At 49.3% G+C, this 13717-nt stretch overlaps 1 protein-coding gene across 3 annotated transcripts in view; it reads left to right on the top strand.

Annotated features, from left to right (window-relative positions):
- LOC141740663 (uncharacterized) overlaps nt 1–11198 on the top strand; it is a 64492-nt gene extending 53294 nt beyond the window's left edge. For 2 of the 3 annotated variants that reach the window (XM_074579681.1, XM_074579683.1), the window contains one exon: nt 8816–11198. In XM_074579681.1, coding sequence (XP_074435782.1) covers nt 8816–8944 — 129 coding nt within the window. In that variant the 3' untranslated portion in view covers nt 8945–11198. The remainder of the gene's footprint in view (nt 1–8815) is intronic. The other variant, XM_074579682.1, reaches the window with a different exon arrangement.
- Nucleotides 11199–13717: the final 2519 nt, after the last annotated feature.

Below are 13717 nucleotides of genomic sequence, written 5' to 3' on the forward strand. Positions count from 1 at the left end.
CTTGTTGGGGCAGGCAGAGAAGGCAGTAAGGATTTCAAGGCCAATCTGATAACCTGGCTGATCAGAGAGATGTTTTCTGCAATGTAAAAATAAGAATTTTAAATTGGAACATGAACCTCTTGTGCTCTTCCCTTGATCTTATCAATGTTGAGAACACCTTCTGCTTGGACAAGGGCCAGATCCCTGGAATGACTTCCCTGTCTCTTATCTCTTGCGTCTGCATCCTAAAAGGCCACTGCAGAAACATGCTGGGTTTTCTTCTCCTAAAACAAGGGACCTTTTCAGCTTGGAGCTAAGCAGGAGATGTGCTGGCCTGAGCCTTCTTGGCAGATGCCTTAGCTATTCACAAATGCAAGGCATACTAGGTGACAGAACAGTATTGGTGCAAACCTCTGGTTCTGGCTGCACAGCACAAGGTAAAGATTTCTGAAAAATCAGAAGACTCTTTGTATGTGTACACATACATACATATATATATACACACACACACATATGTTACCCCTTCCATCACAGGCTCCCAAGGTGCTTTGCAAGCATTGCTAAACATGGCATTTATCTGCCTCTGAGATGCTATGATTGCAATTTCAGAGTAAGTTAAACTGAGAAACCATCAGAGAATGTGAATTGCCCAAAGAGAGACAGTGTGAGAAGTGAAGTCTGGGCTTTGATCTTCAAACCACATTCCTTGAGCTGTGTCTTTATCATACCATATCATGCAGTCTAAACAGCTCTGACATCTCAGACAGCCGAGATCCCAAACTGCAGCTTGCTAACCTTTTGACAAACCTTCCTGGTTGTCTTTAGTATGTGACTGAGTGCCTAAACCTGAACTTGCCCTTTAAAAACAATAAGAGAGACTCATCTTGCTGGCTAGTTGCATCCTTGGGTTACTTGCTGGGGCCCCTCATGGAGATCTCAGCACTCATTCCAGTTCCCTAGATGAGCTCTTGTCTCCTGTTGATGGGCACACCCCTGCTGAGCAAAACGGAGAAGGTCCTCTGCTAAGTGAGAGCATGAATATCCATTTGCTTATTGGGGAAACCAGCTCCCCCCATGCTTCTCCCAACCCAGCCACTGAGCCACCTGCTGAAGGTCTCTGTGTGGTGATAGCTGGCCCTGGAGAACCCCAGCCTTTGGTCTGAATAATTCCTGACAAAAGATTTTGTCCAGAGTTTCCTCAGTCTGGGGAAGGATCCAGTGTAGCCAAGGTGTGAATGCCTCTGTCTTATAAGAACTATCCCAAGCATCTGGCTCCAGACATTGTTTTATTTAGCATTGCTTTTATTGGATCTCATGGCAAAGGCTAACCAGTCTTCAGCCTGTCCATAGCAGCCAGAAGACAGATTGTTGTGTCTCTCTCTTCTGCTTCCTTAAAGAAAAGAATTTTTATTGCTCGCTGCTTTTCATAAATTCCTGCCATGTATGCCCTTGCACCCGTTAAATCATGTAAGTGCTTGTAGAATAGACGTTGTGGAATAACCACGAGTCTGTAATCCAGACAGCACCCCGAAAGTAGTGAGTGGCTGGTGAGTCAGGAGTCTGACATCCTGTTTTCGGCACTGTCCTTGCTTTCTGTTCTGATGTGGTTTGTGGGTCTGGCTTAAGAATGGGGGTGGGAAGGTTGGAAGGTGTAGAAAGGAGGTTAGGACTGAAGTGCAGCCCAGTGACCGCCTGTCCTTTGTGTTGTTGGTTGCTGTGGCTGGTGGCACTGTGTTTCAAGGGGCTGGGAAGCGGCAAGGCATGTTTCACAAATAGGGGACAGATTTAGTGACTTTTGGGTCACACCTGAGTGATGGAGCAGAGAGAGAGGGGTTGGGGATGGCAGAGGGTCACAGTGGCTCTGCCACTGTTTTCTGTCAGAGCTTCAAGTCCAAGATGGCAGATCAGGCATGTCTTTTACCACTGCATCCAGGCCCACTACAGTTGCTCTCTGCTCCCCTTTGTTTGTGTGGCTGTGGGAACCTGGCACCCGTTCCCTCTCCCAGTCCCCAGAGCTGTAATCCTCTTTTCCCACACACCTCTCCCATAATACACCCACTTCCTGCACTTGGCTTCCACGGCTGGGGCGGTTTGTCCAGAGGCAAGCGCACTGTGTCAGCATGCGTTCGCAGCCTGCTCATGCCAGGGTAATTAATACTCACTTTGCAGTTTTAATTTGGGTTCCCTTTAAGTTGAAAGCAGCCTGTTGCTCTGTGCCAGCCTGCCTGGCCAGAGGGAATTGGGTTGCCCTGGCATCATGCAAACTGGAAGCTGCACATGCCCAAATACACACTACGTGCCGGATCTGTGTACTGTACATGGTACCTGGGGTTCCTGGCCCGAAGGGAGGACTTTGAGGGCAGCCAGCTGCACGCAAGGAGGGCTGGAAAGGGAAAGGTGAGGAGAAAGGAGAGGACATGGTAGTGTTGCTTGTGTACAGACCAAAACTGCTAAGGACTCTACTTGGATGTAGTTGAGAGATTTAGGGCCAAATCGTGTATTGCCTGTGTCTGTGCTTGCTTGGAGCTCCTCTTGTGCCCACTCCTCCGCCCACTCAGGCACATGCAGACCCTGTAGCGTGTGCAGGGAAGCATAGGCCACTTCATATCAGAAGGAGAAAAAGTGGGGAACAAGACACAGCTCACTAACAGGGGGATGTGGGTTCATTCACTTGTTCTTAAGAGACTTGTGTGGCCTTCAGAGCATGATCTTCACTGGAGCAGTGAGTTCCCCAAGTTAACCAGGGAGCACTGACAGCCTGCTCCTCTGAATGACTGAATCATCTCTCCCTTTTCATCGTGCAGCCTCCTTCCTTCAGATTGCCAGGCAGGCAAAATCAAAGCTTAGTCAGCTTTCTCAAAAACACATCTCAAAGACATGTGAGAGAGGAGAAGAAAGGCTTATCACGCTGGTGCCAGCAAAGACCCATAGCTGAAACTGGCCTATTTCTGCTTTTGGGCAAGTGACCAGCAAGCGTCTGCTAGGCCCTTTGAAGTACCTTCCAAAAAAAGTTCAGTGTTGCCTGTCTGGTGGCACTTCTCTAAGTCTGGTAGTTGCCATCTGACAACACTGCACACACACACGCAAATGTTTGATAGATTTAAATTTATTTTTCCTTTCTAAGAGGAACAGGGATGTGTTTGTAAAGTATTTGAACTGCTCTCTGCAATGTGGTTGCATAGAAGGAAGTAGGTTTTAGGCAGCCTTGCTTTGGTGGAGAAAGACAGAGCTTTCATCCCTTTAGCGAAGGGTAAAGGAGAACACAGAAAAACAATGCTAACTTCAAAGTTTTGTTTTTCTTGTCAGAACAGCATTTGGAGTTGACCTTTCCTTTTCTTGGAGGGGAAGGGAGAAGAGTGGTCTTAAAATGAAGTTCTGTCATGGTCTGTCTTTTAGCTATCCCCTGAAATTAAACTGCATATGAACCTGGGGGTGGAGGAGACTTCCATGAGGGAAGGGGTTTGCCTTTGAAAAGTTATTCTTTGAGCTGCTCCAGATCTGTGACTGGAATAAATTGTCAGAGGCCTTATTGGAGTTAATGAAGAAGCAGTTAAATATGAATTGCTGCTCCACTAGAGGAGCTGGTCCTGCTTGTCAGTGACCATTTCTTGAGGACTGCCTGAAGCAAGACTGTAATTGAAAGGAAGTCGCCTCTCATCAGAAGGTTGCAACACCTAGAAGTCAATTAGTTCATCCTGGCTGCCTGACTGTGGTGTATGTATTATGCAGAGCAGAAACTGAGGCCCACATGATGGGAAGTGGCTCGGTCAGGACTGTGTCTGGAATTACAGATGTAGCTAGGAGCAGGCATGAGGGTCACCTTCCCTTGCTCACAGCTGATGGTTTCACACATCAAAATTGAAGTCTCATCAGTTTCTTTTCTAATCACCTGGCAGGGGTGAGGCGAAGAAGGACAAAGTGGAATTAAAAGCAATGTACCTCTCAATGTTCCACTGTGGAGTCTGACAGCCTTTACTCCCTCTGTGGCCTGCCTGAATATCAGTACTACCTCTGGCTCTGTCCACTCCTCTCTGTCTCACAAACAAGCAGCATCGCAGGCAGGCATCCGTCTTTGCCAAGGCTCTTCTGAGGATTTATTCCTTTCCACCCAGGGTGGTGGTGGGAATCGGATGCGCCTTTACAACTTGCAATTACATGGTGCCTTTCATCCCAAAGGACTTTTAACAAGTGACTTTACAGACTGCAAAGGGATCATTCAGCCACCACTGAGAGGCACCCACCACTGGAAGGCAGCATCTCTTAAATGGAGCTCAGCAGCGTTTCCCAACTGCTGGGGCCCAAGGGTAGGAAAGAAGGGACTCCTGTGCTGGATTGGCCCTGAGTAGGGGACGGGTTGGCAGAGTGCACAAGCTGATCCAATTTTGAATCCCACCAGGATACTAGAGCTCTTATGAAAGAGGACCAAAGAGTATCAAGCAGGGCTTAGTTTTGTATCACCCCTAGCACACCACTCCCTTCTGAGATGTTGTGTTAGGTAACTTCATTTCCCCCCTCCTGTGGGGATTGTCATTCCCGCAGCTGAAAGTATGCTTGGAGCTGTTCTTGCTTTTGCTTTGTCTGAAGAAAACTGCGCTTCTGTGGGATCATGAGTCCAAAATTATTTCACAATCTGCATTTGGGATATTTTCACAGACTTCACAGGGGTAAGGGAGGGGTTTCTAGGAGGAATGTGGGTTTGTATTAGTAGATTTATCCTTTACCTGTTTATCTTCTTCCTATGTACTCTTTCCTTGCTGAAACATACAATTATGTTATGATTTGTGGAACGGTTGCCCATTTCTCTGTTTTCTGAGGGCTGCTAATAAGATTGAAATTCTGCATTTCTTCTGTGGTGTTTAATCTCACTGGTCTTTGAGGCACCTGCATCCAGTTGCTATCTGTACTATCTTTAGGTGTGCTTCTTTGATAATGTGCTTCAGATATGTTTCAAGCCTGGTTGCTTATTTACCACCTGTATTTAATGGTGATAATGCAACTGGTGACTACAGTACAGGTTTATAAGAGTGTATATGTAGGTGTGCGTATATGAGGGAAGAAGTGTGTGTCTGTGTGCGTGCTGACAAGCATAGATGACCCAGGTGGTCTGCGCATAGTTGCTTGAAAAGTGTGTAACACAAGCTGGCTTCCTTAGGAGCTCATCTAACTCAAACGAGGCGTGCAATGAGGCAGCATGGGTATCTGCAGGTACTGAAACTACCTTCTGCTCCAGGCAGTTGTACAAGCAAACGATGGGCTGTGCTCCCTTTGGACTGTCCGCTGAATGCTGGTGGAGTTTGGGCCCTGCTTGGGTTGAGTTACAACGTGAGTGGACAAGATTTGTATGAGTGGGGACAGCTCTCTTTGGGATTTCCAAGTCAGGAGGAGGTCTGTGTGTGCACGGAGGGGTGTGAACAAGTGACCAGGGAGGCAAATGTGTACTGGGGAGAACCTGAGGCGTGTGAGAACAGGTGAGCGTGTGCAAGTGAGCATGGGGGTGTGTGACAGTGTGCATCCGAGCGTGTGCGCCCTCCTGCTGGTAGTGAGTGCTTGTATCTCAGGCTCTTCTCCAGCTGTGTAAATACATTGCTTAACAAATTGAGGGCTCTGGTTAATGATTGCCATTAGCACAGGGCCCATATTAGGCTCCATTTTGTGCGAGTTACCCAGCTGCCTGAATGCCATTAGAGTGAAAGCACCAGCCTTTAATGTCAAGTGTGGAGTGTTTGTGCTCCAAGGAGCCTCTGCAGGAGCTGGCCTGGGGTTGCTCAGCAGGGGCTGTCAGGCAGGTTATGGTAAGCTCCCTGGGGGCCTGCTGCAGCAGCAGCCACTCTTTACAGCCTTCCATAGTCAAAGTGGTGCCCCAGGCATCACAGGCTGGTGCTGGGTGTCCAAGGGGAAGGACAGGCTGGCTAGGACACTTGCCCAGACTACAGGGAGGCAGCTGGCCCAAGCGACGGGGTGGGAGGAATGTGTTGCCCTCTCTGGCAGCCAGCCCTATCCGTCTTCTTTCTGGGAATACATCAACAGAGCTTTGCCTTGTGCTACTCATCAGAGCCAGACCACCACATGCTGTGATCCCAAATGGTGTCGTGCACTAAGCCAGATCAGGCCTGGTCATCCCTAGAGCAGGATACGAGCTCCAAAGAAAACATGCTTTTCTTCAAGGAGAGAATGGAGTGATTCGGTGGTGGTGTTCGTTCTTCCCTACAGCAAGGTCCCTAGCAGAGGTGCTACCTTGTCAGTTATGGGGTAGGTCCAAGAGAGGCCTGTACTTCTTAGGGTTATAAATGACTGCAGATCGGTCAGGGTGTTGCCATGAATGAGGGCAGTTGCATTACTGTCTCTCCTGTTAGTGCCTACAGTTGGACACAGGGCACTTCTCACCCTGCCCTTGCCTGTTGTTGTGGTGGCTGTGCTGATGAAAGCCAGCCATCATCTTGTGGCTGCTTGAGAGGTGCCATGATGAAGACACAGGATTCAGTTCAGTTTGAGCCTTACTTGCAGCTACGTGACCACCTGTGAATCTCTGCATCCTCCTGTGTTTTCTTACATCCCTGTCCTTCACCTCAGCCCTTGTTCTGTGCTCATCTCCCACATGGTGTCCTGGGAAGGCTCTCTGCTCCACACATTGGCCCCAGAAGAAGGCCCAGAGTGAAACCCCAGGGCTCCTTCCCACCCAAAGCCTGGTGAGTTTTGTGGATGACTTTTGTCTGTCCTCTGGACCCATCTTTCCCCAGCCTCTTCTCCATCTGCCGTCTGCCAGAAATGAACTGATTCAGCTGCCTTCCCTAATCCTGTCTGGCATTTCAAAATGGAGGGGATTGCCAGGTTCTTTGTTCCTTTTCCCTCTTGGCACTGGCAGGGGACCTTCTCTGCTCTGGAGAAGGACAAATGTGCTGATTTATTCTGCCCCTTAGCTTTGAATAGGGGTTGCTATGTTACCCTCTAGCTCTGAGGCTTGCCAGAGCACACACCATATATAACCCCACAGCAGGTGGCTATTGAGTAAAGGCCCTTAAATCTGCCTCTCTTGTTTCTTATGCTGCTGGCCAAGGTGTCAGGGGGATGTAGCAGGGCATGATTTGCTGGCTGAAACTCCAGGCACAGCTGATGCGAAGCACCATGTTGGCATTTTCCATTCTCAAGTGCCCATCTTAATTTGCAGAGGAGGTACCAACTAGGCAGGAACATGCTGCCCACACTGGCTTTTAAAGAGGCCCTTTCTGACATGGGGGCCAAGCTGTGACTGAGATCCTGGAGGCAGAGGCTTCCAGATCCTGCTGCAGCGACTGCAGCACCCAGGGCCTGGCTTGAACACTTCCGTAGCGCTCTCTAATTTGGTGTGACTGTTTGGGTAAGCCTGACCATTTGAGCATTCTTCTGGAAAAAGTTGTGTGTGCTTGTCCTGTGATGACAAGTTAAAACCCAGCCAGGATATAGGCAGGTGGAATCACCTTGCCGTGCCATTATATGGTTGCAGCTGTCCCATAGACAGACTTTGAAGTGCCAAAACGAACTTTTGTCTAGAGGAGAGAGCAGACTTGGTAATTGTTCTTAAAAAGCCTAATTCTTTGAGGAACAGTCCCTTACTGCAGACTGAGGAAGGGAAACCATGGGTCTTGCTAGGAAAGGCCTAGAAGAGGCAGCACATAACACCAGAGCCCAGGCCATATTTCCTCTCACTGTGTTTTTTTTTTTTTTCTAACCTCCATGAAGACAGTGGTAAAGCCCTTCCCACCAGTGATAGAGTGAGAAGAGGGTAGGGCACACTTGCATGAGTTTCTGAGCTGCTGAACTTCCCAGCATGTGGCACTCAGTAGCTCACACATGTCCCTGTGGAATGAACTCTGCCGGATCATGATGAAATACTCTGCTGGCCCATAAAGCAGTGAGCCCTCCTCTCCTGGCCAAAGAGTGTCTGTGAAGCAGCAGCCCCACTGCTTCTGCTTGCATAAGGAAAGAAAAAAAAAACCCAAAGTTCCCAGTAAGTAAAAGTAAACCACTTCGTAGTGGAATCACTTCTTTGGCACCGTAATTCCTCTGGAGATCCACAGGTCCCACCAGAGCCTAGTGAGGAACAGTATTTCTGTCCTGTCACGCAGTGCAGGGAGAGCACGGGTGTTTCTGGCCTCCTTACTCTGACTGTGCTCTGAATACTCGCAGCAAAAGGGGAGAGAATGTCTTTGGTGGCCATGGCACAAACCAAGCTGTAAGGCCTTCAGGTGTGATCTTTTCCTCTAAGCATCTCTTGGCTGCTCCTTGTTGAACTGTGGAGTCTGGAGCCAAAACTCTGGAGAGTTTCAGCATGTCTGGGAGCTTATAGATTAAGAAAGGGTGATTTGTAAATCCTTACTGGAGAGCTATTGAAAAATCACACTGAAGAATGAGTCTTTGGAGATGACTTGGTTTATCTCCCAGCTCTAAAAATGTGTAGATCCTTCTTCAAGGCCAAGTGAATCTGAATTTAGCTTTTCTATGTGATACCTTCTGGCAGCGATGCTGTTCTGACTCTGGGACTCTAAATGCACTTCACTTCTAACCTCTAACTTCACTTAGTGACTAGAGGTGCCATGGGTGCTGGTCATGTGGATCTCGGGGACCTCAGTCCTGGAGGAGGAACGCGCATGCTTTTTTCTCGAGGGGTAGGAGCAAGAGCATGAGCAAAGCATTTAACTGATTATGTTACTGCCATTTGCTGCAAGTACAAGCATGACCACCCATTCAAGGAGGTGTAGGTGTACCAAGAAAGGAATATGACAAAACACTTGCAGCAAGAATTTCACTGTTTGCAGCTTATATGAGTGCTGACTTCGTCCCTCTTCTTATTCCCCTGCAGAGCATCAATGGAGGCCGCCCACCGCCCCACTTTGTGTATGATCCATCCACCTTTGCCTTCCGTTCCCTCAGCACCTTGAAGCCGCTGAGCCCAATAGCTCCAGTGGAAGAACCGTCATGTGCCTACTGAAGGAGTTTCTCCAAAAACCTCAGGAACTATCAAGCCAACCACCTGCCTGGCAGGGAGAAGGGGAGGTGGTGATACCCAAGGGGATGTGTGGGAGAAGAAGGGGACAATGACACATCTTTGCAATACAGCCTCTCTGGTAGCAGGAAGCATATGGCTTTGCAGCAGTGCCTGTTTTCTTACCGTCACATATCTGAATGATGGCAAAAGGAGAGATTTTTTTGTCTTTCAGGGCAAAAAAAAGGCAGTCAGGTCCACAAACTGCAAGGGCAGCCACCAAGGCAGTGTCAAACACAGGGATGGAGGTAGTTGAAAGGGGTTCAGTGGCTAGTATGGTCTACATGGTAGCAGAGATGAGTGATCAGGGTGTGAAACCAAGTCCAGTCAGTTCCCCAAGAGTACTCCCTTCTCCCCCTCAGAAGCGAGCTCAGGATTGGAGACGGAGGCTGTACTGGGCTGCCTGGAAAGAAAGAAGATCCCTCTCTGAGATGGTTGTAATTGTATTCACTTCAAGCTCTCTTGAGTGGAAGACTGTAGGAGAGGGAGACAGGAAGGGGTAACTGGCACATCTGGCTGTGTGTTCCATCTGGCAACTCAGTGATATCTTCTAAAATGGGATTGAAATGGGAGGCATGAGCATCCCACTTGTAGATAGGCAGTTAAAATAAAATTCTAGAATTGTAGGTCTGTGTTCAGCCATCCAAGACAATGCAGCACCCACCCTCAGTCCTCTCAGCATCATCAGAGAGAAGAACTTGGGGGTGACTGTGCACTCTTGGGTCTCCTCTCTGCTGAGGCTGTCTGTGTTCTGGGATATGCAGCACTTCTCCATAGCATTGTCCCCATAGCCTGCTGCCTTAACATGACGCTGAAGGTAATTGGTATCACCAAACTCAACCAAATCCAATGTCTCCAGCAGCTTTCCACTCCCCTCTTATGCTGGCCATTAAATTCTTACAGACCTTCCCTTGTACTTGTGGAACAAGTATTCCCAGATGTAGCATGGAGTGGGAGAAAGAGGTCTCTGTTTTGTGGCCATCTGTTGGTGAAATAAACAGGAGAGGAGTTTGTGTGAAGTTGTGGGACACTTTTTCCATAGACAGTCAGGACTGTGCTAGGCTAGCTACCACTGGAGTTTGACTGGGATCTGGCCTTGAGGCATGTATGTGTTTTGTGCTACAAGGCAACAGCTAATGGGACAAGCTTTCGCCTCTCTCAGTGCGGCAGAGGAACACTTTTTCCCCTTGCTGCGCCTGGTGGAGAGAATAAGCTCTCTGTCTAGGTGTTCCCCACCTTGAGCCTGTATCTGGGTGGGTGCAAGGGGGAGCGAGTAGTTTACTTCTTGTCTGGATCAAGGAGAGCAACTGTGAGTAATATAAAATAATTTTTGGTTTTAAATCTGCTCCAGTGTGGAGGTCTTCGATGCTGCTCTTTGGATGAGACCAGTGGTCAGTCCAGCTACCAGTAGGAGGCCACGCAGTGAACCAGCATTCACGGGTGCTTTCTGGGCCCTTCATTGAGACCCTTGGGGAAAACCCAAAGGCCATCTAGGCCTGCGGACCTGAATCCCCCTCCCCAACCTCCTCTCACTCAGGCAGGCAGAGAAGCTGGGCAAGGTGGTGAGGGGCCATCTGTCCTGATGCTGCCCCAGCTCTGCCTGCTCTTTGGCTCTAGGCCGTCACGGTTGGGCCACCCCCTGCAGCAGCACCACCTCCAAGGGTTTGCTTGGGCTTGCTGGCAAGGTGCCTTTGGCAGAGCATCGTGATTCCCTGCAAGAAGTCCCCCCTTCCAACAGAGGCTGAATCCTCCTGCCCCTGTAGAGACTCTGCTTATCTTGTTTTGATGGCACACCTCAGCCTTGTAACTGCTGCCAGATCAAGCTGACCAGTGCAGGACAGGAAGCGTTGCCCCACTGTGCTCAGGAGAAGGGACAGCCGTAGCCCAGTACCCCTTTGAAGGGGCACATTGCCCATGCAGATGGCTGGGGTGGCAGCCCCCATGTGGCCCCACGCCCCCAGGCTTTGCTCAGTGAGAGCTGCTGAGGTGCTTGGCCACAGAGATGTGTTTCTGCCAGCCCGTGGGTGCGTCAGGCTGCCTTCCCCCGGGTGGGAGCGGGGAACAGGGGCGTCCTGCCAATATCGTTGCCTTTTAGTACTTTTGTAACTTTTCTGTCTTTTCTTTTTCAAGCTGAAGGAAAAATAATAATAATAAAAAAACAACAATGAAATAAAGTGTAACAGCTGCTATGTTCACAGTTCTGGTGGGTCTCATGCATTTACCATCTTCTGAGTGTTTGTGGGCAGGGGTATAGGAAGGGATGGAGTAACACAGCGCTGCCAGTCCCAAGCACTCCCCAATCCCAAGCCATGTCTGCAAGAGAATGGCTTTGAAAACAAATGAGCAGGAGCTTTTCTAAAACGAAAGCCAGGTTCTTTGCATGTAAGAGGAGCTCCCTGTGCAGCTGCTCCTTTGAGGCTAGCGCTGGTATGGTATATTGGTCCTCACTCGTGCTTCCTTCACCAAGAAGGTGCTTCAGCTTTTGAGTGACTTGCCTATTGCTTGGGAGTTGAATGGGACCTGGCTGGAGGTCTCCATCCCTTCAAAACAGAAGTGTGGGTGACCGCACAGATGGTCTTTGGCTTATATTTTTAGCCTCAGGAAGTCTTACATCTCTATCCCAAGGCTTTCAGCAGCCCTTGTGCTTACAGCCAGAGCACTTATGCTCCTCTATAGCATAACTCTTGCTCATCCCTTTTTCTGGATTTTCCTCAATCAGGTACTTGTAATGTGCATTCCCCACCCCTTCCGATCTCCTTGAGCTAATTCCTGTCTCTCCCCTGCACTTGTAGCTCTGTATCTTAACCTGCATCTCACAAGGCTATTACCTATGTCCCCTTTTCCAAGGCCTCCTCAGAGATACTAGTTTAAATTCCCTTAGCAGTCCTATTTAGACTCATTCCCAGGAGGCCTTTTCTGCTCTTCCTCCAAGCTCTGATCTCCTCTAGGCTTCCTGCCATCTCTCTTATCTTGAAATCCTCCCTTCTCTGTCAGCTGCAGCTCATTGTTAATTGGCCTTGGCCCATTTTCCAAGGGTGGACTTGCTGGCTCCCCCAAGCCCTTTGCTCTTGTACCTCCAGTACAGAATTGCCTTTCTCGGTGATGTTTCTTCCAAAACAGCCAGATTGCTCAGCGCACCCATCTTTGAGGCCCTCGATGCCTTTCAAAGACACGGTGGCTGGTGTGGCTCCACAAACCCTCTGTAGGCTTCTGCCAGGTCAGGCTTGTTTCTAAGTACATAAATGCATAGAGAGGGGCGTATTGACCTTGTATGAGCCAGGCTATAGTTACGGACACATCATGCGGAAGCCAGAGTAGAGGAGGCAGAACATCAGAAAACTGGCATAAAGCTTTGCAGTGTGCAGTCAACTAATCAGCCGGGGGGAGCTGGGGCACAGAGCCGCTTCTGCTGCCCCCAGGGCTGTTGTCTGGGCCCCCGGCGTGTGTTTGGGTTAAGATGAGTCGTGCCCGTCCCTCATCTCTCCCTGCAAGCTGAGCCTCCAAGTTAACGGCAAAACAGGGAAGTTTTTGTGGTAAAACATGATGATAAACCCTGATACGGAGGCAACTCTGCAGCTAAAAGGAAACAGGCTAGTGGTATTCATTAAGATCTTATTGGGGTACTTTTCAGTTGTAGTTACCAGTGTAGTTGCCAAAGGAGGCTGAGGATGTTGGCCTCATTTGGATGCTAGACCCTAGCATGGGAGAAGGGTTTGCCAAAGACCACTGTGGAAGCCACAAGCAGAAACCAGGGAAACAAGAGCTGAGCTGTGGTCTTCTGAGAGCTGCTCCTAGCTGTAGCCACTGTGCCCTGTTGCTGCCTCTGGCATTCATCAGTGTGGGGCTGCTCACCTCTGTGGCTTCCGAAACACCTTGTGCAAACACTTCCTCCGCTGCTGGAGTGGGCAGTGGTGCCTGCAGGGTGTGAGCCTGGTCAGCTTGGCGTAGGTCCCTCAGGACCTCTGCTCTGCTGGAGCTCCCAGCTCCAGAGGGAGTCCTCCCACCAGGTTTGGGTAATGGCTCGGCGGGGGAGCCTGTAACTTCTAAGCTGAGATTTTTTCTTTGCTCTTGCTTGGAGACATGCAGGTGTTTCCCTTCAGAGCAGAAAACAAACCCTGCAAAGAGAGGAGGGCTGTTGTGCCAAGGTGCAGCCCAGGCGCGCTGAACTCAGCTGTGGTAACCATCTGCAGGGGGGTGAATGGGGACAGGCGGCTGTTTGAAGAGCTTGGCCACGGCTTCTCTGTGATTTAAGTAGGACCATTTAGGCTAATGCTGTTCTCCAATTAAAGTAAATTAATTAGGTTAATGCTATGGCCTTATAAAAATAACAGAGGGGAACCAAGCCCACTGCATCAGCAAAGTGAGTTGTTATATGTGTGCCCTGAGACTTGTGAGTCTCTGCAGCCAGCGCACAAGATCAGCTCTTCTTGTGCTGTCCAATCATTTTCTTATACAGATGTAAGTACGTAAGTACATGCATTCATACACATGATGTATGTATTTATGTCTCTATATATTTAATTTGTGCAGAAATCTCTGTTCTCTTACAGTCACCCACAAGCAGGGTGCCCTGTGCCCACCTGGGTCTCTGTTTGACAGGGCTCGATGGGAAGCCCACCTGTGGCACACTCACTATCTGCCTGCTACAAAGCAGGATGGTGCTTGGAAAACACACCTACCACCCCATTTCCCACTGCGTGCTGGGTGGTGACCTGCCTG

The sequence above is a fragment of the Larus michahellis genome, chromosome 3 (genome assembly GCF_964199755.1).
Source record: "Larus michahellis chromosome 3, bLarMic1.1, whole genome shotgun sequence".
NCBI classification, from domain to species: Eukaryota; Metazoa; Chordata; class Aves; order Charadriiformes; family Laridae; genus Larus; species Larus michahellis.